The sequence below is a fragment of the Passer montanus genome, unplaced genomic scaffold (genome assembly GCF_014805655.1).
Source record: "Passer montanus isolate IOZ18808 unplaced genomic scaffold, ASM1480565v1 scaffold21, whole genome shotgun sequence".
Taxonomy (NCBI): domain Eukaryota; kingdom Metazoa; phylum Chordata; class Aves; order Passeriformes; family Passeridae; genus Passer; species Passer montanus.
Window position 1 is genome coordinate 15,066,553 of NW_024366703.1, and position 27,712 is coordinate 15,094,264.

General features: G+C 39.1%; 2 protein-coding genes across 4 annotated transcripts in view; both read right to left on the reverse strand.

Moving 5' to 3' along the window:
• Window positions 1–18,027, reverse strand: part of ATE1 (arginyltransferase 1) — a 68,909-nt gene extending 50,882 nt beyond the window's left edge. The window contains exons 1-8 of one of the 2 annotated variants that reach the window (XM_039708995.1): window positions 18,014–18,027; window positions 17,108–17,171; window positions 16,731–16,793; window positions 16,136–16,239; window positions 15,123–15,395; window positions 12,412–12,641; window positions 9,668–9,796; window positions 402–434 (exon numbers count right to left, since the gene is read on the reverse strand). In XM_039708995.1, the coding sequence (XP_039564929.1) occupies window positions 402–434; window positions 9,668–9,796; window positions 12,412–12,641; window positions 15,123–15,395; window positions 16,136–16,239; window positions 16,731–16,793; window positions 17,108–17,169 (894 nt within the window). In that variant the 5' untranslated portion in view covers window positions 17,170–17,171; window positions 18,014–18,027. Of the gene's footprint in view, window positions 1–401; window positions 435–9,667; window positions 9,797–10,707; window positions 10,837–12,411; window positions 12,642–15,122; window positions 15,396–16,135; window positions 16,240–16,730; window positions 16,794–17,107; window positions 17,172–18,013 lie in introns of both variants that reach the window. The other variant, XM_039708996.1, reaches the window with a different exon arrangement.
• A 966-nt stretch (window positions 18,028–18,993) lies between these two features.
• NSMCE4A (NSE4 homolog A, SMC5-SMC6 complex component) lies at window positions 18,994–27,605 on the reverse strand. Of its 2 annotated transcripts, none has more exons than XM_039709351.1 (11): window positions 27,370–27,605; window positions 26,137–26,217; window positions 25,466–25,596; window positions 24,326–24,474; window positions 23,857–23,956; window positions 22,438–22,528; window positions 21,874–21,968; window positions 21,073–21,121; window positions 20,293–20,384; window positions 19,596–19,687; window positions 18,994–19,088 (listed from the first exon to the last, which is right to left on the reverse strand). In XM_039709351.1, exons 1-10 carry the CDS (start codon window positions 27,569–27,571, stop codon window positions 19,604–19,606), a joined length of 1,074 nt encoding a protein of 357 aa, XP_039565285.1. In that variant the 5' UTR covers window positions 27,572–27,605; the 3' UTR covers window positions 18,994–19,088; window positions 19,596–19,603. The 2 variants fall into 2 exon arrangements, with proteins under 2 accessions (XP_039565285.1, XP_039565284.1); XM_039709350.1 differs by having other exon boundaries at window positions 19,002–19,088; window positions 19,569–19,687.
• Window positions 27,606–27,712: the final 107 nt, after the last annotated feature.

The following is a 27,712-nucleotide window of genomic DNA, read 5'->3' on the forward strand; positions in this document are numbered from 1 at the left end:
TTTGCTCACTTGAAATGAAGGAACAGCATCTCTCCTCAACTTTTACCTCAGATTGCAGTAAAATACAAGTTTAGCAAGTTGTTTAGTAATTCATTCTTTGATTTTCATAGAAATAAATCAAAAACCATGAAAGACACGGCCTTTTGTGCTTCTACTTTTAAATGCATTGCTATGAAATTCAGTGGGAGCTGATTACCCAGCAAAGGAGTCCTCAGGCTCCTCTGGAAACAGCAGAACCTTCCTTACCAGTTGGTGGAGATGGGAATTCTGTGCCAGCCTCCTCCACCACCATTAACAATGGCTGGCTGTATACAGAGAGCACAGAGGACACTCGCACATTCATTAAACAAAATAAATTAAATACATTCATTCCAAAACTCCCATCCTGAATGAATACATACCTCCAGAGGGGAATCACAGAGGAATCGTGTGAACTGCACCGAGGTGGGTTCAGCAGTAACACGTGCCCAAGAGAGCAGCCCCAACAGGCAAAGCAGAAAAAGAAAGAAAACCATCAGCAATGCATTGGGATACAATAATATTTAAATATACACTTTCAAATCCCTATCTTTGAAAAGCATCATCAGACTTTGCTTTTGGAAATTTCATTTAAACCCTTAAACTCTCACATTCTCTTTAGAAGTACAAATAAACATAATAATTAACTATGCAAAGTATTTTATTTTCTATAAAATAGGAAATGTTTTTTTAAAATGTAATACAGGTCTCATTCTGTGTCCTTTATTTTTAAATTACACATTACCCTCCTCTGTGACTCCTTGCAACAGGGAGTATTTTCCCACTGTTGCATTGTTATCTCCCCAATCACCATACCCTCATACCTCTTAACAGAAATTAATTAATTTACATTCAAAATTAAAAGCAAGCTCATTTTAATTTTAAAGAAGAGGAAGGGCAAAGAAAAGAAAGAAAATCAACCTCCTGAAAGTGCAAGCATTTCAAACCTGGATTTTTGCCTCAGTACAAAATGATGTGCTGCTGATAATTACCCAAAAAGGCAAAGTTTTAATAATCTGGAGCTTGTCCAAGATTCTTAGAGTAATAAAATACAATACTTATTCACTTACTATCATTTACTTATTTGATACAAATACTTCCTTATTGGTGGAGTCCACATTAAACACGTTGCAGAGTTCTGGTATGTACTTAACCCAAAACATTCCCTTGTTAAATAACTACTTTAATACACAGTTTAATTCCCCCTCTTGTAATGGCTGAGTGATTTAATAAGTCAGCAGTTCCCACACTGCAAAGTAATAGTAAATAGGAATATTTAATTAAAAGTTAGATAAAAAGAATACATATGGACACCTACAAAAACCTGACTGTTGTCAAGATTTTGTTTTCAAGAATTCCTTTAAATTCTGAGAGTATTAGTTCCGAGATTATTGCTGCCTCATCTTGCTTATCTTGTGCTGCTGATCTATGGATTGGTGGGAAACCTTTGGACACAAATTATGGAAGAACACTGCATTTCTATACTGTGATGGTGAAGGCAGGGGATTGCACATTTCCTATAATTTACCATTCAGATCTCGTCACTATCACTCAGAGTTTGGAAGAAGAAATGACTGCAGTATCTTAATTAAACTGTAGAATTATTTTGATTTGGTGGATAAGGGAAAAAAACACCAATAATATTTAAAGAAAAAAGAGATTATTAAAATTTTTAAATTACTGAGTTATTTTCCTGAAGTAAAAATACAGAGTTACAAATTCCTACACTATGAGTGCATCCACCCCTACAGCCAGTGGTTTTAGAAAGTGCAGGTTTCAGAAAAAATAAACCATGTGTAATTAATTTTCATGTCAGAAGGCCCCCAGTAGTTCTTAATCTGTAACTTTAGCTGTGCAAACTAAACCCTATGGTGAGAAATCTGAGCCCACAACACTTTTCAAATAGTTTTATCAATTCTCCAGGCCCTGCTGCCCATCCCTTGGCTCTGAGGGTGAAGGGGAACTTCTGAAGTTTAATAACTTCTGCTGTTATGGCTCCTAGAAAAAAAGTCTTAATGCACCTGAATTTATAGCACAACCTTAAGGGAAAAAAACCCAAGTCTTGTTATAAATTATTTCACCTGATGATACCTGGTAAAGTTCAAAGGTTAGATAATTTTCTTAAACTAGTCTTAAACATTTATGTAAAAAAACAAGAAAGCATGTGATTCAGCTTCTAAATTAACAAATTCTTCTAAAACTGCAAGATTATTATGAACACAATTAAAAAATATTCAATAAACCATGAAAGAAATACAGCCAAAAGCTGATGTTGTAAGTAAAATAACTCAATATGTCACACAAACACAATTCAAATTCCTTTCACAAAGCCATGCTTTTCTAATTTGAATTTCCAACTGATTTACATAAACTTTTAAAAGCTTTATAATATAAAAGAAATCCACATCATTTTTACTTTGGTGCAAGCTAATTACAGCTGCCAGAAAGAATCAACTCAACAACAGGGAGTAAGTTTAAACATAATTAATAAATCCAAGAAGAAACACATCACTGAGAATGAAATCAAAGGGAATAAAAAAGGACAGAAAAATAAAAAGCAGGTTGGGTTCAACCCAAAGCTTCTTGCTGGACTAAGAGCACGTGCACAGCTTTAAAAAAAGGTAATAAAGCAGAGTGTTAACACCTGCTCTCTTTTACACAGGGGGAAGAGATTCAGGAGCTGAACTGGAATGGGTTCCACCTGGCAGCTCGGGGATTTCTGCAGGGAAAGGCTCCTGATGTCACAGGAGGACACCACGTCCCTCTCAGGAACCTTCCGGGTGTCACCAGCAGGAGCTGCACAATTCCCTGAGCTATTCCACAAAGGCACCACAAAAAACATTCATTTATCATTTCCCCTTGATGATTAAGAGTTTGCTCATATTTGCAATTCACAAGGAAAACTGAGTACTTGCCCTTTTTTTTGGGATATAGAAGGATAAGCAATGAATATGGGAATTGGGCCTTCCTTTTTTTCTGTTTTTTAAAACCCAATCTCTGAATGGGATTAAAATAAACCAAGGATTGGGATATAGAAGGATATGCAATGAGTATGGGATTTGGGCCTTCCTTTTTTCAATTTTTTAAAACCCAATCTCTGAATGGGATTAAAATAAACCAAGGATTTTGATCACATGGTTTTTTTTTCTTTGTTCTTCACAGAGGTGCAAGGCTCATAAGAAACTGAAAAATAAAGATGGCAAGTCATAAAACCTGCAAATCCAGTGCATCACTTCTGTGCTGCCGTATTTCATTAGAAATAATCTTCCTTACCCAAAAGAGATTAGAATCAGTCTTAATCATAAAGTTGTGCAGTGAAAAAGTAAAAATAAGTCAGTGTTTCAACAAGACGACGAGCAGCTGCTAACAACCTTCTCCCACAGAAAAGAAAACAACAAACCAAACAATAGAAACAAACGAGCTGGGAAAATACATTGAAATGGAGATAAAAAATGAAGTAAATTTTTAAACTTTCTGTAGAAATTAGGAAAATGGGACAAAATGTAGAATTTTTACAGGAAAAGATGGTGCAAGCCACCCTTGAACCAAGCAATAAATTAGAGTTCAGCAGAGGAATCAAAGACTGAGCTGGCTCTATTCAGCATTTTCAGCTGAATGCTTATAAAAATACAGACGTGAAAAAAACAACAGAGTTTCAGAGATATCCACAGACCTGAAGGTGAAGAAAGAGCCTTCAAAACTAGGAAGAAGGATTTAAAATTTACAAAGGCAAGAGGGATTTAAAGTTTAAATGCATGTCTCAAATGCAGTTTTCAGTGCAAGGATAGGACTAATGAAATATTGTACATTTCTGTTACAATTTCAATTCCTTTATGGAGTGACAAAAGTCACTGTGGCTTTCTTGCTCAGAAGAAACCTCCTCTCAGTATATTGGAAGTTTATCAGCATTACAGTAAAGATTATTTAATTTTAGAAATTCCAGTGGCAAAATCAAGAACAATATAAACTGAGATGCAAAAAGAATCTAAAGAAATTATATGACTGTGGACAAGTTACCTAATTGTCTGGATGCCTAAATTCTTTTGCTTTTATAGGCATTTCATGATAAAATCCATGAATCCACAGCACTGCAGTCACAAGGCCACACAAATAAACAGAAGGCACTGGGCTGATATAGAAATAATCATTCAAATTCCTGAAGTCAGAGCCACCAGGATGTGAAATCCAAGTTCACTGCAGTGAAATGTTCTGCCATGGCTTCCAGGAGCTGAATAAAAATGTGCAGAAGGCTAAAAATAACCACAAAGGCTATTGATTTTTAAGCATTCTCTCACTAGAATACAAGAGAGGAAACTAGGTTAGGGAGACCTAGAAGTTTGCAACTGGCTGCTGACACCAGTTTGGAGCTGATCAGAACGTGCTCCTTTGGCATTTCTCAGCCTGCTCACTCAGTTTTTTCTATTGGTTCAAGTGGATTCCTGGGAAGCAATTAAAAAAAAAAAAAAGGGGAGGGAAGGAGGGTGAAAGAAAAACCCCACTCCACGTATTTCAGTAATTTTTTGCACCTTTTCAAACAGTGTATCTTTTGTGTGTCCTGAAATTCTTTTCTTCCAAGACAAATATTTAGCTAAGCACAAAGCAAAGAGAGAGTCCAGCTACTTTCACAGAGGGAACAGACAGATACTGTTTTCCTACAAGTTTGTCATTATGAAACCCTCGTGAAATGTTAAATAAAACGTTTGCTTCAGGAGCAATAGCAATAAACTGTTCACTCTTGCTCTCTCTGGAAACTACTGTAGGATTTTTATGGTCTTTTATGGAAATGTTTTCTAGCTTGTGTAGCTGCCACATAGCTTGTTTCAGTTACACTTCAGCTGGGTTTCCTAAAGACAAAGATTGCTCTAAAAAGATTTGAAGATTCTGGCACTGGGGCAGAAATGTGATGCCTCTGATGAGATGATACTTCATTAAGAACTGCTAAAGACACCCTCTGTTCTATCCAGATTAGCCACTGATTATTTCATTGGGATCAAAAATTTCCTCCTTGACATGAAAAGGTCAAAAAATGTTTTGACTATATTTGTTTCATGCAAATTCTTTGATCCAGACCTGCAGAGCTCCACACCTGTACCTATAATTTAATCTATCACATTGCTTCATCTAAACCACAAGAGATTCAGGTGGCAAAATGGTCTGAAATATCTGTCTGAAATGATCTAAACGTTCTGAAATATCTACCTGAAATTATCTAAATGTTCTCAAATACCTATCTCCATGTATTTTATAAAACATCCTGAAGCTGGGGTGGAGCTGGATCACAGCATCTTCCATGATTTGTGTTCTGCAAAGCCCTTCCTGCATTTCCTACCCAAAACCAGGGATTTTTTGTGCTGAGCAAAAGTCAAAACATTTGCAGATAAGGTCTGCTCTCAGCAAAGCACAGACAAGCCATTACACAGCTTCCATAAATCCAGTGGAATTGGATCACCCAAAGAGCCAAATCTTGGGATTATACAAAAAACACAAGTCCATTCTTATTCTCAGATCATCCTTCCATAGCCAAAGGCTATTAAAATGTACTCAATTTTAAAAATAGATTCCAAATTCATATTTGTCCAATTCTCTGTGCATGAATTATTACAACAAAGCTGTATTAGTATTTATTGTTTTTCTTATGAAAAATGAAAAAAAAAAAAGGTGGACAAACCTTCACCCACATGATTTTTTTGCATAATTATTTTACTCCTGATATGCTGATCAGCTCTATAATTTATGCTCTAACTGATCTTTCACTGATGCTACAGGGATCCAAGGTTTTTTCAATATAAGGATGCTCAGCCTACTCTCTGCTCTGCTCATTAGAGGTCTCCACTTCTCAGTTTTTCTAAGCTTTCATGATTTCAATTTCTTTTCCTTATAGCTTGACCCATTTCACAAAATAAATATAACCACCACTAAGCCAGGAAATAACCCAAACAAAAAAATCCTTGTAACTGATTACATTTGTGGGGGTTTTGTATGTTACAGACACAGCTCCTCAGGCTCATCTTCCACTACTTTAAAAGAAGCCAAAACCCAAGAAAACAACAAAACAAAAAAAAACCCCTTGAATAACAGCTCTGCTATACTGGGAATGGGACTTGCTGATCATCATTTTGGATCTGAGATAAAGAGCCACATAAAGCATTTTCATGAAGGGTCAGAAGAAATGCAAAGAATGGGACAAACACTAATCCTGACTGTTTCATTATCTTCCAAAAATGAGCAGCTCAGGAACTTGGCTAGTTCAAGAGCAGCGTTGGATAAGCTTCTCCAACAGGCAGGGATACACCTATCTGCCTATTTTCCATTATTTTATCTGAACTCCTTCATTGCTATTTATACTTTAACTTCACAATTTGTTCAGGTTCCCCCTAATTCACCTCATTTTCTCCAACAACTCTAATAAAAATACATATATTCCTCAAACAGTGGATGCCCATGCATTTACACAGTAGCTTAATAAAGTTTTGTGCTCCCACAGAAGAAAACTGGAAAATCAATTTTTCCTCTGCACTATTTAGGAGCAAGTATTATAAAGAAATTTTCAGTATGAAAATTGTCTGCTATGTTTTTCCTCAGGACATCAATTCCATACAATACAAACATGCTGACATCAACATTCTTCAGTGCCAACAAGTTTGTGTAGCATCAGGAACTGACTCCACTCCAAAGCACAGACACAACCAAGTCAGTTTTGAAGCTGAATTCCTGCAGCAAGTGATCAAAAGTTCTTAAGAGGGATGAGAGGATTTTCAGGGTAAATTCAACTTCTACCAGAACAACTAAGAAAAAATGATAAAATGAATATTTTAAAAGACTATGCAGAAAATAGTTGTGGTTTTTATGCCAAGATAAAAACCAATTTGATTTTTTTTCTCCTGCAGGCTAAATTGGTTTTAATTCCAGGAGCAAGGAAATATTTCAAACTGTTCATAGAAAATTAACATATTTGGCAGAAAGATAATATAGTTTTACCTTCTCCAATCCTCTCCTTGCCAGTGAAAGAGGAGGAGAAGATTGTGGTGATGCTTCCATAGAAAGCAGAGTCTTATCACAAGTCTGGAACTTGGGAAAAGTTGATTTCACCAGTTTCCACCTTACTTTTAATTAGAACAAACAGAAGTCACTGCCTCACTCAGGAATCAGTACTGCATCACCAAAATGTACTGCAGGATTCTCCCCAGCAAAGTCTCCAATTATTTCAATGAACACAGTGTAATTAGAGCTGTGCAATCTTCAGCAGGGAAGCAGAAGAAGGAAAGGAGAAAAAGGCAAAATTGAAAGAGACTCAGCATCATGAAGGACACCAAAACACCAATTATCACTGGGCTCAAAATGGCATTAACCAGAGAGTGCCCAAAAGTTCAATTCCACAATTCCCTGCCCTGAAAATCCTCTACTCTCCCTTCTCACATAAACTCCTGATGAAAACTGTATTTACATTCCTGAGGTGCAAAAAGGCCTTCTCCACACTCACTGAGCAATAATCAGCTTCATTGTTCACATATTTTTTGTTACTATTGTGAACGTTTTTACAGTTTTTCCCTTTAGTGTTATTCTCAAATAACCACCAAAATTCTAAATTGATTTTCAGAATTGCTTTTTAATATAATAAGGTTAATATTAAACTAACCCAGCAACAGATAGTGTGTTGTAATGCCAACAATCTAAGAATATATTCCCAAAAGAAGTTGTTAATATGTCCCATAACGATCTTTGTTGGATTCTCAATTTAAATATAGGCAGGTTTCTAAGTATGAAGTGTTCAGCCAAATATAAAGCTAAAAACTCTTCCTAAACTAGAAATTTTCCAAACACAAAAGTGTGCAGGACTCTCCCTAAAAAAAACCCCAACAGCCTCACAGAGTAGTTTGCACAAATTCAAAGTGAAAAAATCCTGGATATTTGCCAGGTTAAAGTGAAAGCAGACTTCTTGCTATCCTGATAAAAGGTCCTGTGTATAGCACAGAATTTTACTCCCTTTGCTTAAAAAACTCCTTGGTTCCATAAGGTCTGTATAATATATTAAAAAGTCTGAAAAAGAGGAAGCAGAAAAAGTTTTGAGGCCTTACAAGTAGCATTTTCCACCCTTCCTCTCAGTAACTTGGACCAGTTTTACCCTACTTGGTACCTCAGAAGTGACTCAGATAACTCTCTTCCCACACAAATTCAATATTAAAAAAAAAAAAGACTTCTAAGCTACATGATAACATATTTTTGTATAAAACATTCTTCAGTTTACTTCCTGCAGAGATCAAATACAAAATGTTGATTGAAGGAAGAATGTTAGTTCCTAATTGCGAATAAAAAAACCTTCTTGGCCAGGAAGTCTCATGGACACTAAATATGATTTCCCAAGGCTGAAAAAGAGCCTAAATTTAAACCCATCAGCATCAGACCAAGTTTTTACATTCAGTAGATGCTTCAGAGAAGGTTTTATGTTTCCCCTGGAATTATCTAAGCCTGCACAAACATGAGGCCAAAGAGAGGAGATAAAGGCAAAGCAGGGAAACCCCTATGGCAAGTAATAAGGAAAAAGAGAATAAAAATCTGTTACACTGTTAGCAGTCAACAGAAATCCATTTCCTTCCATCTCCTTCAACAGCAATTCCCAGGACAGCCTTTACACCCTCAGGTGGTGGAAACCTGACTGTCCCTAACACATCTCCCCAGGCTGAAATGCTTCCACCCTAGCAGAAAAATCAAGTCTCTAATCTGCCCAGGTAATGCTGGGTACAAATCTAGTAAATAGCTCAGTCTCTCTTGGCATGTCTCCAATTTTTACATTATTATAATTAAACCCACTTATGCCAGCAATTATAAAAAGGGTAGAGACTACTACTTACTGTTATGAGACCTATTATTTTACTAAACAAAGTGAAATGGATTTTATGACTTTCCAGAGTAGCATTACAGACATCTCACAAGAAAAAAAACCAGCTCTCCTTACACTCTTGAACTAAAGCCAAAAATTATGATGTGGTTTTACAATTCTACCTGGAAAACAGCCCCAGTTTACAAGGTTTCACTTCTGCAGGTAGTTCACTCTCAGGAACAGAAAATCCTGACTAGCTGACCAAGAATAGAGCTGCACATCTGCAGTAGATAGAAGTGAGAGATCTGAGGTAGAATTTTCATTAATTCTGTCAAGGAGCAGGTTGTGCCACCTGCCAGAGAAATGGAGAACTGCTGCTTGTTCAGAACCCCACGAGTATTTTTTAATTATTTTTCATTTATTAAATTAGGATTATCCTCTGTAAACACCCTTTTAAGAGCAGGGTTTATCCATATGCAACATATTCTCATCAAGCCTCAGATGATCAGCTGGTGAGATATTTTTGCATTATTCCTACTGTAAAGGTGAGTTCCAGTTGAGCAGTGTGCTTAGCAATGGAATGATTATAAAACTGAGATTTTTAAAACCCTCACCTGTTAAATTAAGTGAGAACACAAAAAATTAGGGAGAAATATAAAAAGGGTACCAAAGAACTTTTAAAGCAGAAGATGATTTTGCCATCAAAAAACCTCAGAAATGGCAATTTCAATGACTTAATATTTAGATTAGCTCTAAGAGACAGCATTTCCCAGCATCTAGGTGTGCATTTGAAGCAGCTGTTGGCAGAAAGGTGCATGCAGTGAACTGTACCTCGTTCTCCCCACAGTCAGAAGGTGTGTCCTTGTGTACAGACATCTGATACTTGGCAAATAAAGTGGCAGATTGGTTGAAGGATGATTTGAACTGGGGGTCCTCAAAGGAGACAGGTACTAACCTCACCTTCAGAGCAAGGGAAATAGAAGCATTCTGTTTTGAGTGCATGTCGTCAGGTAATCTGCTTCTGAAGGTCAGGCTAGTGAAAGATCTCCTCCTATGCACTTCAAAGCCTCTGAAGTCAGTTTTTACCTTAAACATAATAATATGACAACTTCCTATTTTTACTGACATCTAACAATCAACTAAAATTTTTAGTTTTATTGCATAGTCTCAAGGACTTCTTAAAATGTTTTATTTTTAATGGCACGTCGTTCATTGATTGCCCTGGTTCAACAATTACTTGTTCTTGCTACTCATACTGTTCCTCCAAACTCATGATACTTTTTTTCCTTCTACAATAGAGATGTAACACATCTGACAGTTCACTCTTGCACTCCACCTATTCATTGCAGGAAGCAGCAACAGAGTACAAACTTGGATGGAGTGCACAGGTCATTTTTAAAGGCTTAAACTGAAACTGAAGAAAATTATTTTACTCTGGTGATCCTTAAACCAACAATTTGTGTGTGTGATAAACTTTTGCTCACATGCTGGCCCTGATCATTATATCCTGCTTATGGAAACACTCAAACCAAAGCTAAGTAGAACAGTTATCAGGCTGAGTGTCCAGCTGGATTTAGTTCTTATGGGACTGGTATTTTTAAGGTCCATCTCTATCTCCAAGAGCTTCACCCTCTCAATTTCTTACCCAACAGCATCCATGACATTTCTGCCTGCAACTAAAATCAAATATTTGTGACACTCACAGAGAAGTATCAAGAGTTTGCACTTTCAGGATGTTGATTTTATTGGATACAGTATTTTACAAGCTCCTGAATACACAGTGGATATAAAATCCACATTTGTTTCTCCTAGAAACAGGACACGTGGAATGGAGGGGAAGCTTTGCATAAAATTAAATTTGGCCTTCTGACCTGATTTATGGTTGGTTTATCAGGTGGGTCCTTGTGAACAACCATCTGGTAACGTTTATAGACCTGGTAAGACTCCTGAAATGTGGCTTTGAACTGTGAACTTGGTGGAGATGATCTCACCACCCTCACCTTCAGAAGAAGTTAAACACATTCATTATTACAATATCATGCAATGACTATACATTTATACATAACACAAACATCACAACAGAGAGAAATTTCACCCTCCTGCACAAGGGCCATCACAAATTAATTACTATCAGCCAAGAGTCTTGTAATTCTCCAGCTCAATTCATGCTGCTGAAAGCTTTTAAATTGACACTGAATAACACAGAAGGTTTTCAAACTGCAAATTAACTAAAATGGTTAGAGAGGAACTACAAAATTTTCAGAAAATAATATCAACAAATAGTATGCAGATCATAATTTTAAAGATATTTTCTATGCTACTTAAAATATTCTCTCATAGCCTCACAGTACACTGAAAAATACTTGAAAGGCTTAGAAGACTCCAATCTCTGCTGCTTTTCACTCAAAACCCACGTTTTTATGGCAACAATCCCAAGAGAATTTCCAGATATTTTTGAAATTGAAAGAGGAAGATGAAGCAGTGCATCCACACTCAATTATGAGTTAACTGTAATAAGGAGTTACTAGTCTTCACATCATCACCACTGAACACACAAAAATCATTTTTAAAAATAATCTATAAATTAAACATTCTTCTTAGTGAAAATGATTGCTCCCTAAGCAAAAGAATGCTACCACAGAGGCAGCAGTGCACATCTTTTCAAAAATATTTAAGGTCATAGTAATTTCAAAAACAATGTAATTTTCAGAATGGTTCCATTTTCACAAAGAGCAATTTTTTTTTTAATACTTCTAATTCTCCCTGCATCTTCTAAAAAGATGCTGAAACAAAGCCATCATATTTCTGTTAAAGAACTCCTCAGGAAATGTGGAGTTAGGGAGATGGATCAATTTCGTGGCTTCTAGTCAGCAAATATTTTCATTTCCAGTAGCATCATTGAAAATGATCAGGAAAACATTCAGTTAGCTTTCCAGCTTATGGAAAAAATAACAAGAAAAATGGTTTTATGATTAACAAATCTTATAAAGTCCAAACGTCTTCCAGATTACTGTCTCATAAGTGTAGTGGCAACCAGACTTTTTTATTCTCATTTTTACAGCTTTCAAAGACATCAACACCCAATGATGTGTGTAAAGAGCAACTATCTTGTTAACTGATTAATTTCATGAAGTTACTGCTTCCTTGTCAAGTTTCATTAGCTTAGATAGTTTAAGTATTTATATACTGCAGAGCTAAACAGTGAATTTCTCTCATTATTTAACACTCGGTTAATTCAAAGTTTTTCATTTTCAAGTCACTCTGTATGAAATTAATTTGCAAGTTATTTTAGTAACTGAACTGGCCTCTGCTAGGACATTGCAGTACAAGAGTACCCTCCTGTGGTTAAAAAGAGTTGCACCATAGGTGTGTAATATAAATATAAATATATAGACACTCCTACGATGCATATCTATCTATATATATAAAAATATACATCACTCAATACCACACAGACTTCAAGATTTAAGCCACAACTACTCCATAAAGCCAAAAATACAGACTTAAGCTTTTCAAAAAGTCCTTAAGTACACCTTTCCTTCATCTGCCTCCAACAACAGCAAACAAGAGATTACCTCTAATTTGTGTCGTGCATCATCAGGTAGAGGGACACAAACAAAGTCTTCAATGTTTTTAGGCTGGTTTGTTTTAGGTTTAGAGTTTTGCAAGAGGAAAGCTTGATCTCCTTGAAGCTGAGAGCCTTCTGCTGTGCCCATCTGGTTCTGGAGGAGCTTCTGTAGTTTCCTCTCTTTCCTGATGTCCTTTGCTTTCCGACACAGGGGCTTGCTCAGATCAGCCCCCTTCCCTACAAGGGCACAGCAAAGAGTGAAACACCACACCTGACAGCAAACAGCTCTCACCTCTGAAAGGAAATGGCTAAAGTCACCATTTACTGCAGCCTGTGCTCTGAACTCAACATGGCCTTTCACATTTACAACCAGCACCACCTGATGCCATGCTAATGCAGGGATGCTTCCACAGCTTCTTACTGCAGCACTAATCTGGAGTCACCTTGACCATTTCACCCCAAAGCCAAGGTGTGTTTAAAAACTTGAAATACTGAAGGACAAAAATACAACCACGAAAATCACAGAGAATTGTTCTTCTACATTCAAAGCCCATGTGTGTGTGGTACAACACAAACTCCTGTAAAGACACACACCCCAAAGTAAAGCATTTATTTTTTCTCACCTGGAATCCATAGGCAGGATGTAGAAATGCTGCCAATGCTATTATGGTCATGTAATGGAAAAGGCCACAGAAGTTTGCATCTTTACTTAAAACTATCTTTAGATTGTCTGTTTTAATCAATAAATTCACATTTTGCAGTTTACCTCTAACAGATCAGTCATTTATAGAATTCTATTTGTGAAAAGGTATTTGCTAAAAGAAGTCAAACCCATTCACTATTTCCCATCTTGATCCATTTGTTCCTTACTAATACAAGAACTGTGAGTTGTAAAGCAACACAGATCCAAAGACACGAGGGAATTACAGACACTGTGTGACCTGTCCTCAGGCAAACAAGTCAGAGGAAGAGTTTATTTAAAACTCTCATGATGTATTTGAAGAATGAATACTCCATCTATATCGGGATCTGTTTCATGTCTCCTATCTTCTGTAAGCTGTAAATTAGCAAGAAAAACTTCTACAAGCAGTGACTGTGCCTACACAGATATAAGCAAACCTTCTTTTCTATCTGAAACTGTGCAGAAACAGACCATTATTCCTAGAGGACAATGACCTGTTTTGTTTATAAAGGAATAAAAATGCAATTAAACAATCTTATTACTGACTAAGTCTACATTTTCCAAGATGAAAACTAAACATTTTTCTATCTGGAAAATTTTAAACTAAATTTGACCTGTGACACCAGCTAGCATTAAAAAAAAAAAAAAACTTAAATGAGTTTTCTGATGCACTTATTTAGGAGAAGGAAATTCACTTCTATCTTTAGAAACACCAGAAAGAAGCACACTAACGAAAATTTCTGCCCTGTTAAATTAAACATTTTTTTCCTGAAATGCACTACAATGTTACTTATCTGCATTTTCAGTCCTTAAAGTTTGACTCGAAGCTATTCTTAACCTAACTGAAGACCTTACTTCACCTTTTCCAAAGCACTGGCAGATTTTTACACTCCTATTCCTTACCCAAGTCTGCCATCTGCTGTCAACAGCCACTTAATTTCTTTCCAATACTAACTTTACATAGGTCAAAGTTTTAAATTTATTATTTAAAACAAGAGAGCTTTGAAAATTTGCATAATAAAAGTCATATAAACAATAAACTATATAAGGTTTGTATAAGATCAAAATATAAAACACAGTTTTTAAAATTTTGTAATATTTCTATGTATCACTACTGATTCTCTGAGCAAGCATTTCTGAAAACTTTCCTTTTATTTAGATGAAAAAAACGTTTATTAAGCGATGAAAATCAGATCCAATGGGGATTAGTGGTTATTAAGGAAAAAACAGTATTTCACTTGAAATCAACCATGCTACAGAAAGAGACAAAAGTACTTCCTTCTCCTAAATACTGGCACAACATGGAACAGGTGAGTGAAATCAGGAATTATTAGGATGTCCCAACACAAGCAGAAACTCTAAAGCCACAAGTTTCCAGTAGGATTTTCCCTACCATGTACCAGTAAGCCACAATGAAGGAAATTCCCTTTATTTGCCAGAACAGGCTGCACAAAATGGGAAACAAGATCTGTAAGGCAAAGCTGCCTTACCTGCAGCCACTGGGCCACAAAGTGTCTGTCAGCAATTCTACCTCAAATAAATTATTCTGGCAATAATCCACCCACCCCTTTCCATCTTCCTGCCAGAAATCACCCATGTCCTAAGAGAAGGCAGCCACTGAATCACAGAGTGGTTTGGGCTGGAAGAGACCTTTGAAAGGACACCTTCCACTGTCCCAGGTGGCTCCAAACCCCATCCAGCCTGGCCTTGGACACTTCAGGGATCCAGGGGCACCCCCAGCCTCATAATAAAAAATTTCTAATCTGAATCTCCCCTCTTTAGTTTCAGATCTTAGAGATTTAGTCTTACTTAAGGTGAGGAAAAGAAGATAAATGTAACTTTTTAATGTAACAAAATAATACAGTATTACAAGTAACAGCCAGCGCCTCTCAATTTTTGTGCTGTAATTCCACAAACTGGGAGGAGCACAGGAAATAAAACAAAACAATTATTAATTTACTAAGCAAGATAAAAAGAAGAGATTTCAAGAAGATGTGAAATGATGACAGCATATTCCAATTACTACCAGAAATTACCTGGCTTAGGTGGTGCATGAAGAGCTTTAGCAGAATGTGATGGCTCTGCAGGGACTGGGGTGTCTTTGTCTGCAGAGATCTGAACAGAATCCGGTTCCACCTTCTGCACATTCCCCTCTTCTTTTGTTTCTCCTGACTCCTTATCTTCATTCTCCACCCTCTCAGCCTGATCCACAGCCAAGGGAGTCAGGTCAGACTGACTGACCAGGGACTCGCTTTTGTGTGGAAAATCACACGTGGCCACATCCTCTATATGGGAATCCATCGGCTCTTCTGTCAATAATTAAAACATGCATGAGTGAATTTCTCTCTGCACAACCTCAGCTCACACTTTCCACAACTAAAATTAACACTAAATTAACTAGTTTCCAATTTTACAAGTGTTTTCCCACAGATAAAGTGACTACTGCAACAGTCTGAACACAAAGTTTCCTTTATGATCCCAAACTATGAACATCAATTCATTTATGAGAACAGTTTTATTTTCTCCGCTAAAATTGGACAGTCAACTATTTCAAATAAATAACAAATAAACTATTTCAAATAAACAACAAATAAACCTAGCATACCATGCATACAAAAGAGGCAATTATAATGATTCAGAAGCAATACAAGTTTTACCACCATAAAGAATTGCTGGGTTTGGTGTTGGATAAATGACTGGAAAAACCCTCTTAGTTTGCTTTTCCTTTTCTCTGCCACCAGCTGCTGTAGTTTGTCCTCTCCATATTATCAGTTTCATGATAGAAGTAAAAACAGCATCTAATTCTCTACAGCACCCAGCTAGAAAGTGAGGACATGCCCAGGAAAATAAGCTGGTCTATGGAAAAAGTAAGGAAATATTTTCTTCAATAACCCCAGCCACCTGAACAATTTCATTTCTGGGCTGCTGAAGTGCTCAAGACACAGCCCAGCCAGGGGTCTACACACAGAATTCAAAGCCCATCTGCCATCTGACCACTCAAGCAGGTATTTAAATCCTCCTTGGTTTTCAAACACTCAGTGTTTCTTACCTTCACTCACTACTTTCGAAACATCTCCTTTGGAAATGAATTTCAACATTTTCTTCAGAACCTTCTTGTGGGACTTGGAGGCCTGAAAATGCAAAGCCCGGCACCTAATAAAGAACAAAAAGAACATCTCTTTTGTGAAAGATTGTTTCAGGAAAAAAAGGTTAAAGAAGCACTTATAAAAATTACATTGTAATCTATTTATTTCTTAAGTTTCCCTATATTGAGTGGTCAAATGTTTTATCAACACTTTTGAGATAATGAAATTACGTTGTTTTCTACTGAATAATATGAATCCTTATGGCATGCTTTTTTAGGTGTGTATCTAGGATTACTAAAATACAAGTGTAAGCCTCTCTTATTCGGGCTGCTAAAGCAGTGTTTGTGGGTTGCAGACAAGGTTATTTCCTTACAGGAAAATATCCCAGAGCAGCTGATGTCCCTATGCACAAACCCAAGAGCATATATTTACTGTTCAAATTATCATTAAAAGTAGATCAACTTCTCAAGTATGATGTATTTCAAGCAGCAAACACAAATGGTGGAACATATTTGAAGTGGTCAAATCCCTTACAAAAGTGTACTTTGAGTTTCTTACCTTATTGTGTATTGAGGACAACATGTTTGATTCATGATAGGTTTGTAGACATATTTTCCACTTCTGAAAAGAGTAAGGAATATGCACTGATTTTTTTTGTTGTTTATACTACAAAATAAATGAAGAAGCTTTTTTATAAAAATCACATCTAAACTTAGTGATGAAAAGTTAAAGAGCAAGCTCTTCAGTTCTTTGATGACCATATTATCCTTCTAAAAATCACTGACAGTAATCATGTTACAAAAGGTCACAGAGCACTGGACAAAGTTTAATTACTCATGGATATATAACTGTTTCTATAGATCTAAACTTTAAATATGGATTGTAGCTTTAATCTCAACTGACAACATGGCTTTGTATTTCCTTTTTCAATGTACCTTCTCCATCCTCTGTCTATGAGATCCTGGTAGTCTTGAACTGTCATCGAATGTGCCCACATGCCTGAAATAAATAACACAGCAGCACACTTGACTGACCATGGTTTGGCTGTAAAATACAACAAACTCTGCAGCACTGGCTGGAGCCCCTGAGCTCTGGGACAGGCTGGGGGTGCTCACCTGGAGAGGAGAAGGCTCCAGGGAGAGCTCAGAGCCCTGCCAGGGCATAAAGGGGCTCCAGGAGAGGGACTGGGGACAAGGGATGGGGGGACAGGGCACAGGGAATGGCTTCCACTGCCAGAGGGCAGGGATTTTGGGCAGGAATTCCTGGCTGTGAGGATGGGCAGGGCTTGGCACAGAGCCGTGGATCCCTGGCAGTGCCCGAGGCCAGGCTGGACAGCGCTTGGAGCACCTGGGACAGGGGAAGGTGTCCCTGCCACGGCAGGGGTGGCACTGGCTGGCATTTAAGGTCCCTTCCAAACCATTCTGTGATTCTATGCTTACTGCAAATCTCATGACCACTTATGCATAGATGACTTTCAGGGATCTAACATATTCCTAAATATGGTAATTACTGATTTCAATAACCACATTAAATATAAAAGCCCTAAGCCCAACACAAATCTCGGGACGCAATTGACCATATTTCTGTGACCACACCAGCGCTCAGTTCCCCTCTGCACCTCCCACTCCCCAGAAATACACAAGGTAAACAACACAGAACCGCGGCTCAGTTCTGTCACGCTCATTGGGGGGCACCGGGCCACAGGAGCCGTTCCGAGCTCCGGCCGGGGGCCGGGGGCTGCTGCCGAGCCGCCGCCCGTCCCGGCCGCCCTCCCCGGCCCCGCGCCCGCCGCTTCTCGGCCGGCCCGGGGCGGCCCCGCTCCCAGCCCGCCCCGCCCGCACCGTGCGAGAGGTTGCCGGGCCTCCCCCGCGGGCGGATCGGCGCGCACAGAGCGCTGCGGGATCGGTGAGCGAACAAACATCGCCGCCGGGTCGTTGAGCGGACAAACATCGCCGCCGGGTGGGTGAGCGGACAAACATCGCCCCCGGGTCGGTGAGCGGACAAACATCGCCGCCGGGTCGGTGAGCGGACATCGCCGCGGCTCCCCGGCCGTGTCCCGCACACCCTCAGGGCCTGCCCAGCGTCTCGCCCCGCAGACAGCCCTGCCCGGGGATGGATCCCTGTACCCCCCTCAGCTGCTACAGCAGGGTAAAAGGGTGGGAGAGATCCTGAGCACTTCCACAGAGCGTTTTCTGAGAATGGAACAAGACTTCTATACAAGTACTTTTATTAAAATAATGTTCTGGCCCCACAGAGCCTGCCCAATGTCCAAAGTACCTAACAAATACAGGAGGAGTTTGGAATAAAGGAAGGGGGAACTGCTATCTGTAATTGAGACCAACTGCTGTCTGTAATTGAGACCAAATTTCCTAACTCAAACATTTATTTCCAGAATAGCAAGAACAGCAAGGCAGTAGTAATTCTCCTACAGCACCCAAAATCATACAGGATAGCAAGATTATCCCTGCAGGGATGTTTAACCATGTGAATTCCACTTGCTGCTGCTGGGGTGAGACAAGGGAGGAAAGAAGGGACAGTGTTTGCTTTTTACCTTTTCATCAGTGCCAGTAAACTTTATATGAAATAGCAAACTGAGCCATAATATATCAATAACTCTGTGACAAGTCTAAACTTCCTCAGGGTGCCCAGAGCAGCTGTGGCCGCCCCTGGGTCCCTCAAAGTGTCCAAGGCCAGGCTGGACAGGGCTGGGAGCAGCCAGGGACAGTGGAAAATGTCCCTGCCCATGGCACTGGATGGGATTTAAGGTCCCTTCTGACCCAACCCATTCCACAGTTCTAAACAAATCAGCTCGTATAAAGCATTGAGATGTTCCAGAAAAAATAAATTTATTTTTACAACATATACATATAAAATAGTTGTTGAAACAAATGTCCTGAAGTATTTTCTTTAAGGCACCTAAGGGGAAAGAAAAACAAAAAAGAGAAGACAGTAAGACAACATGAATTAGGATCTGGAATTGACCAAACAACTGTGACAGTAAGGACTTCAGTCCTGTCACTGGAAGAATTTTAGGGAAGCAGAAGGGAAGACAGTCTGGTTCCCTCTACGTCCTTCTTGAGACTACTTTATTAAAAACATCAGATGTCAGGAAGTTAAGAAACCAAACAGAAAAACTAAGCTATGATTCTTTCAAACACTGCATTCTGAGTATAAAGTTCCAAAAAAATTACTCATGATTTAACTGACCATTAAACTCAACAATAAAGGGTTTTTTCCCAGTTAATCATTGCATACAAGGCTAGATTACATTTTGTTTCCTGAAGAGGGCAAGAACACAGCAATTCCAGAGGTTACAGTCAGCCTGCCTACAGTTCTTTTGCATTTTTAAGTCGCATGCAGTTTCCCTAAGTTCTCCCACATGCATAAGGAACTTACTGAGTCTGATTTGTTAACAGAAATTACTTGAGTAGTTACTCTGTCTCCATGTCTTCATCAGTGCTCTGGTAAAGAGGGGTAATCATGGCTTCTCTTATCTGAAATGTTTCTATGATCTCCTGGTAAGAGATGACAGCAGTGTGTCAGTCAGCAGAGATGAATTATTTCCATTTAATTACCACCAAGTAAGTAATAAAGTTTCTGATACTAACACACTGTTTCAAATTACTACATTTCTCCTGTGCATTCTGAGTGAGGGACAAAGGAGAAGTAGTTTGTGTGCTCAAAACTACTTTTTGTCTAAGATTTATTACAAACAGTGAGGAAATTGCATGGATAACTTTACCTACAGAGACAAATACTGAACATCAGGGAAGAAACAGATCCCATATTTACCCATAAAACAGTGAAGTCAGTGCACAGCTTCAGAGCACTTAAACTGACCAGGCTTCAGCAATCAAAGATGGAACCACAACCCAAATTCTCCGTTTTCTTGCAGCTACAAACATCCCTTAGATCTGTGATTGTTCGCAACCCAAATTCTCCGTTTTCTTTTTTTTTTGTTCCTTTCAGATACAAACATCCCTTAGATCTGTGATTGTTCTGGCATCCATGAGGTCAAATGCAGTGTTTCTGCACACAGAACACTGCCCTCCCCAGCACAGCTCTCAGAGGCTTAAATAAAAAAGAACTGATCCAAAGAATGAAGTGCTCTCCGTGGTACCTTCCATTCTTTCTGGTCCAGACTTATCACCACCTGGTTCCGGGCTCCAGCTCTGCTGTCCTCCTCCCCTCCCTCACTGGGTTTTAATGGCTCTGCTCAAAACACAGCATTTTCAGCATTTGTACTTGTGAAGTCAGTTACCTCCAGGAACACAAAAGCTCCACAACAATCAGATCAATCCTACACGTTCCACCCAGTCAGTCTCTATCAGCAGCCTGTGCCATGTACTGCTTGAGATATTTCCTTATTCTCTTAAAAACTTAGGAACTAACTTTTTTCAGAAGGACCTAAATATTTCATTCCTTATGATATGCCACTAAAGTCCTAACCCCACTGATATCCTGTGGGAATGAAAGCCAACCTTGTATGAAGAATGGAGAATTCTTCATTCAGCCTTGAATGAAGAATTTCCTTTCCAACTGTTCTGAAGCTGCAGCAGCTCCCAACTCTGAGACAAGAGAGTTAAGAGAGTCCTTACACCCAAAAATACCTTTTTTAGACAAGTGTAATAATGTTCACGTACTTATTAGCAAAAATATAACTTGAAAGGTAATAACCTTTGATTTCTATTAATAGAATTAATTTGTATAAATCAGCATGTTTTTTTCATACATTGATATTTGAAAAAATTCAATCCTTTTAGCTGCTCATAAGTCTCTTCATACCTTCAGTTACATTCACTACATATCCCCAGTTTAAAATATACCTAAAACTTTGTGAACATGTAACATGTAATGTTTTTACAAAAACCAATTAGAGTATTTTAAAGCTATATTTTACCTATTATTGGCAATCCATCCTCATCCAGCTTTATTTTTGCAAGACCATCCTAAACAGCAGTGGGATTTAAAATTTTATAACTTAGTTTTCCAGTTAGGATAATGTGCTGAAATTTCATATTTTTACTTACTACATAATCATGAACAGGTACATATACTGATAAAGAATCTTCACTGGCATACCACATAAGAACAAACTAGTTTAATACAGCACTAATGCATAAAGAAGGCAGCCCATATAGCAACAATGTGTAACTGCTGGATTATAAAAGCTATGCTTTATTAAAATCATTGTTATTCTCTAAATATACTTGAGCTAACCCTTTATAATAACATTTCTATTCAATATCAAACCTGAATTAGTCAAAATATCCTTGGCAGTTTTCATCTTTTCCAGAATTAATTTTATTTATTAGGCAAACTAAACACAGTTTTGAAGAGTAAATCCATGGATTCAAAAATCCACATAGTTTTCTACAGCCTCAGTAACTCTTCCATACTCTGTGAGGACTTTTCTACATCTAAAATGTGAGCCAGAATTTTTTTTTATGATAAACATATTGACTGCAAAAATATCACTGCTATTTTGTTGGTAAATTGATTGCAGTACAAAAAAAAGTCAGTGAACTCTGATTCCTTTTTAATTTGATTACCAAAATATCACAGACTGTTTGCAGAAAATAAATTCTATTTAAATCCTAATTGTTCAATATCAAAGCCAGAAAACAAACAGGTCAGTATATCTAGGTAAGTATCTAGGTAAGTATCTAAAGTGGTATTTTAAAAAGATGTCATGCCTTACCCTGGTAAGGAAGGACACGTGAAACACGTTTTCCACAGTGCGTGCAAACGAGTTTGGATCAATCACAAAATCAAAGAAGGAAATGGGTGTGTTAGCTGGGGAGGCAAAAATACCATCGTTCAAACAAACAAACAAAGAGTTGTATACACAGAGCTGACAGATGTAAATACAAACTCAAGAGAGCCAGTGCACCTTTCAACAGCTAAAGGGATGTTTGTCAATTTAGTTAAAATCCAGAATTCCCAGCTGCCTGCAAAAACAAATGTTCTATGGAGTATACTATATAGTGTATTATTGTCTTCCATCTTTTCCCCCACACAAATCCATGTATTTGCCATCTGAAAGAGTCAGGCTTTAATCAGGGGAGAGGATTTACATTTACTTTGCAGTCAAACAACAGCTGATTAGTGTTCATAAAAAATACACAGTTGGTATATGTGCTTCACCAAAGATCTCTACTTGCAGACTTCAGCTCATTTTGTCTCTGTAGTTTTAGCACTCCAAACTGTAGAAGACGGAGAATATTCATTTTCTCTACTTAATGCTAAATTTAATCATACTTACGATCATTTTCAAAATGAGTTTGCAATATTCTCAAGATTCTCTCTACTTCTTTTTCTGTAGCTTCTTGATGAGACTCCTCCATTCTTTTTAACTGGGAAAAAGAAACAAAGATTGACCTCAAATAACTGTTGTTGAATTACCAGAACATGCAAAGGGCCTCTTTTGAACATGTAACATAAAAGTTGAATTTTTCTCCCTGCATGCAACACAACACATTTATGCAAACATGAGACAGCTTTGAAGAGCATTAGGTTTTAACTCCCACCTTCCAATATCAATCTGAAAGGCCATGGCTTGCATGTTTTGAATGTACACACAGGTGTACACTTCTCAATAGCTCTGAGGAGCTGGGTTATACAGTGCTACAGTCGGTGAGTTCAATGAAGATGAGCATTTATAAGCAAGCCAAAAACCCTCCAGCTCCTCTTCTTCCCAGCACAAACTGTAACAAATCCTTTCTACTACTATTTGATTGAGTAGGCTGCCTTTTAAAAGGCAACAATCAACCATTTGCCTCTATATCCTGGCATTATCACAGCCTCAGCTTCCCTGTAACAACATGGATTATATTTGCAGTTTCAGATGTAAGCCTCTTTCAGTAGTATCCTGGCATTATCACAGCCTGTAACAACATGGATTATATTTGCAGTTTCAGATGTAAGCCTCTTTCAGTATTGCCAGACTTTTGCTTTTCTGCCAGTGAATGACACTGGCAAAGAATAAGAAAACGCAAAACACAAAAAAGTGGTTATGTGAACTAATTAGCTTGCTGCTATTAACCACATTTTTGTGCAAATGCCACACCCTGTTAGACACTTTTTAAAGAAAAATGGAAACCACGCCAATGTAGTTTCTTTTTTGTTTCCTTTCAAAGCACCAGGCAACAGAGCAAGTAAGCTCATAACTTAAAAATCAGTTTGTAAACCCTATTTCTGAACACAAAATTGGTCTGTAAATCCCATTTCCTTCCACTCAGTAAAATACTGCAGTCAAATCAAATCAAAGCCTAATAATGGACTGTGAATCCTTTAGTAGAAGCTCAGAAGGAAAGGGGCCGGTGTGTGTCTCCAACTTCAGCTGGATGGCTGTGGAGCCAACAAAGGATTGTTGGCAATAACAACCAAGGAGTGCTGGTAATCACAGACTGTGAGAACCAATGGGATATAGCTGGAGAAAGAGCCATATGAAGGTAGGGCAGCACTTTTCTGGGACAAACATCCTTGTTCTGGCTCCTGGAGATAAGCACAGCACAAGCATCTGTGGATCTTGGATGCTCCCCTCCCATCAAGGGTAAAATGTCACAAATACTAAACAGTTTATAATTACAAAACCCAAAACAAAAAAAAAATTAAATATTTAGAAGTCTTTTTTAATAACTATGGCAGAACAAATGGTTAATAAAGATAACACTTAACAAACCTGAGCAGGCATTGCTCGTTCTGCTTTGCCTCTGCTAGCTTTCTTCTGCCTCTCAATCCGTTGCTTTGGTGCAGGAGGCTCAGACTTGAAGGAGCCCATCCTAACCAAAACACAAAACAACACATACATGCAAATCTGGTTTACATTGTATGCTTAGGAATCTTTATACTGAGCAGTGCATCTCCTCAAGGAAGTGCAAAGTGATGACTGATACCTAAAGCTTCATCACATTTAGAGATTTCTGCAAAGAACCAGCCCCAAAAATTGTTCCGGTATGTTGACAGCCTCATACCTTGTCAACACTCTGCTGTGACTTCAGTTTAACTCAATTCAAGGCAGGGCATCAAAGACAAGAATCAGCCAAGGCCATTACCCTGAGCTGCAGTACACATTACTTCCTTGAAGAAACTCACACGTAGTGAAAAGCAGGAAGAAACTTCCATGTAGTGAAAAGCAGGAAGAAACTTACATGTAGTGAAAAGTAGGTGCTCTTCTGAAGTACTTGGGTGCTTCTTCTCCCATTGTCTGCCAGGCATCACTAGGTAAAAAACCACCTGGAGCATCCTCACAGTCATCACTTTCTTCCACTTCTGTGCGATTTATACCCATGAAGGTGAGCTGCAAAAGAAAAAAAGCTGCAATAAAAAATTACTTAGAAATAAAGCAGTAGATGAAACATTTATTTTGAAACACTGTATTGTGGTGTTTGCCTGATAAAATAGTATTTAATATCACTGCCAAAGAACTTTGGCTTTCCTGAGGATACCATGAAAACAGATAAACACTCAAATTCACCTGTGTTCAGCAACCAATGAAAGCCATAGGTACCAAAACTGCTTAGATTCCAACACGTTTTCAGTGATGTATGAAATAGCAGAACATTACTTATATTGCACTTCAGAGCTCAGATGTCTCACAGTTTTTGAACACCACACACTCACAGGAAGCCCAGCTCACAGAACTTATCTGGCCTATCCCTGCATCCACCAGTCCACACTAACCCAGGAAAAATTTTAAATTAACTTTATGTTTTTTATAGACTTAAGCAAACACTCAATACTCCTTGTTGATCTGCTGTAACGTAAGGGAGCATTTTCAAGGAGCAAAGAAGCCAACAGCCTGCTTAAAAGCTGTTCTGATCCAACTCTTCCCCCCAGTACAAAGAGACAAACTGTCCAGTCTGAAAGCATTCAAGTGTCCCAAAGTCCCATTTCATGTCAGTGACACAGGGCCTCAAGAACTCTATCCAAAAACATAAAACCCAGTAGACAGGATAAAGAAACTACTGAGAAACTACAGAAGAGCGACTGAAAAAAGAGCAGAAGACTTTAAGAGCACGAACTGACTGAACTGTGATAAAGCAGCAGCAGTGCAAGAATGGGGGAGGTGTCTGCATTTTAAGTCAGATTTTCCCCTACTGCAAGTGCTTAATATGTAGTTTAAGACAATTAACAGTCACCAGAAAGTTTATCAAAGAAATTCATATGAAGAGCATTAAATTCCACCAGAACTGCCATGTACTGCCTGACAATCTGAGGCTTTATGGTTCTGTAACAAACAGGGCAAACCTCCAGCAGAAATGTTGGCAAACTGAGAGCCTGGAACTTACCAAGTCTTCTGCAAATGCTGTTGAATCAAATGCTGACATCTCTGAGTGTAACTCATTGGCCTTCTCCTTTCCTATATTGGATGCTATAACAAGGAAGTGGGCATCCAGTGCAGCCTCTCGTGCCCTGCAAACTGTTACAGGAAAGATTTTATGGTGATTAATATGAAATTGTCACAAATAGAACTATTAGATTCAGCACAGGGACTATCCTGGCTTTAGTGCTTTGGAAATCCTTTTATTGCAATGACCTCTAACACACTCATATAATCCTCATGACAATATTTACAATTAAAAAAAGAAAAGGATGACAAACCATGGAAAAGTAGCAGATGATCTTGAACAAAAAATCCATTTTTTATCGACATGTTTTCCACCATTCCAATTGAAATGAATCCCTCTACACTGGTATCTTTTATGTGTATTACTGATATACACTGTTCCAGTGAATCAAAATAAAGCAAGGAGTTATTTCTAAGAGCTAATAAACTGTAATGATATTTATTTTCACACATCAACTTACTCAACCAATCTTCAACTTAATATCTATTTTAAATTATGTAAAAATTCTGATTAAGTAGTTGGACCACACTCTTGCCCTCTTTTGTTTGTAAGGCATCATCACCTCACACTTGGCCAAACACATCAACGAAAGACCACAGAATTTCTTTTACCTCCATCAAAAAGTCTATTGGCTTCTTCCAAAGCTTCTGTCAGCCTGTTGCTTTTTGAATTTAGCATGGCTTCTCGGTTTTCTGTGGGAAAAGACACAAAGGAAATCCTGAATTACTTAAACGTAGAAGCACTGAGAAACACTGCACTCGTTTGATGCTGACTGGAGGCCAGGTGCCCACCAAAGCTCCATCACTCCTCAACTGGGCCAAGGAGAGAAAAGAGAACAAAAAGCTCATGGGTCTGGATAAGGGAGAGATCACTCACCAGTTACCTCACGGGCAAAACAGGCTCAGCTTGGGAAATTAGTGGAATTTCCATGAAAGAAACAAACCAGCTCCTAAAACTGTATGCTTGGTCACTTCTATAAACAGGCTGGGTCACCCATAAACTGCACTGTAGCCTCTTGTAAAACAACTGCAGAAATGTATCAAGTATTTACAAAACAACTAATCCCACATGTTGCTGAACTTGGCAGTGCTACTGACACAACCACGGCCACATTTTTGTGAGGAAAATGGCACAATACACTCAAATGCGCATAGGAGAAGGATTCACACACCTGTCTGGAGAGATGCTAAAAACTACATAGCATTTTTTGGAAGTCCCAAGAATAACTTTCTGGTCCAGGCACATAATGGTACCTGCAGTTTCAAACTAAAGCTCAGGCACCATGAAAGTGAAATTAAAAGATTTCGTCACATCTCTAAAGCCGACTGTTCTCCTGCACCAACGCAGGCACCACATGTATGTTAGTGCAGCTAAATCCCTCATAACTTCGCTATCCCAGGGGATGCAGGACAGGGACTTTGCACAGGACAGGGGGAATGGTTTCACACTGGAGGACATTTAGATACAGGAAGAAATTATTTCCTGCGCCCTGGCACAGGGTGCCCAGAGAAGCTGTGGCTGCCCCTGGATCCTTGGAAATGTCCAAAGCCATGCTGGACAGGGCTTGGAGTAGCCTGGGACGGTGGAAGGTGTCCCTGCCACGGCTGGAACGAGAATACCCGTAAGGTCTCTTCCAGCCAATCCATGATTTACAATTCCATGCTTCCTTGGGAGTCGAATTTCGATCTAAGTCCGAACCCAGAGCATCGCTAGCCCGAGGAACCCGGAGTTGCCAGGAACGCTCCCACGTTTCCCAGGAGCGGCCGCCAGCCCCGGAGGCCCCCGCGGCCGCCAGCCCGGACCCGCCACACGCAGCCCCGGCGCTCTCCCCGCCGCCTCCTTACGCTGCACGGTGGAGATGAGCTCCCGATACTGGCTGCGGATCATCCTGTTGCGCTCCCTGTCGTCGCCCTCCTCGATATTCAGCTGCCGGAGCCTCTCGCCCGCCGCCTCCGCCTCCGCCGTCTCCTCCTGCGCGTGAGGCGGGCGCGAGCGGCGGCGGCGCGAGGCCGGCGGGGACTCGCCGCTGTGGCCGGTGTGCGACATGGCGGCCGCGGCAGCTGTCACCCGGCAGCGACCACCCGGCCTGCCGCGTCCGCCGGGCTTCACGCACCGAGTCGAGCCTGCGCAGTTCGCCTCAGAGGGTCTTCGTGCGGGGGTCTGCGGGCACCGCCGGTGGTCGCTGAG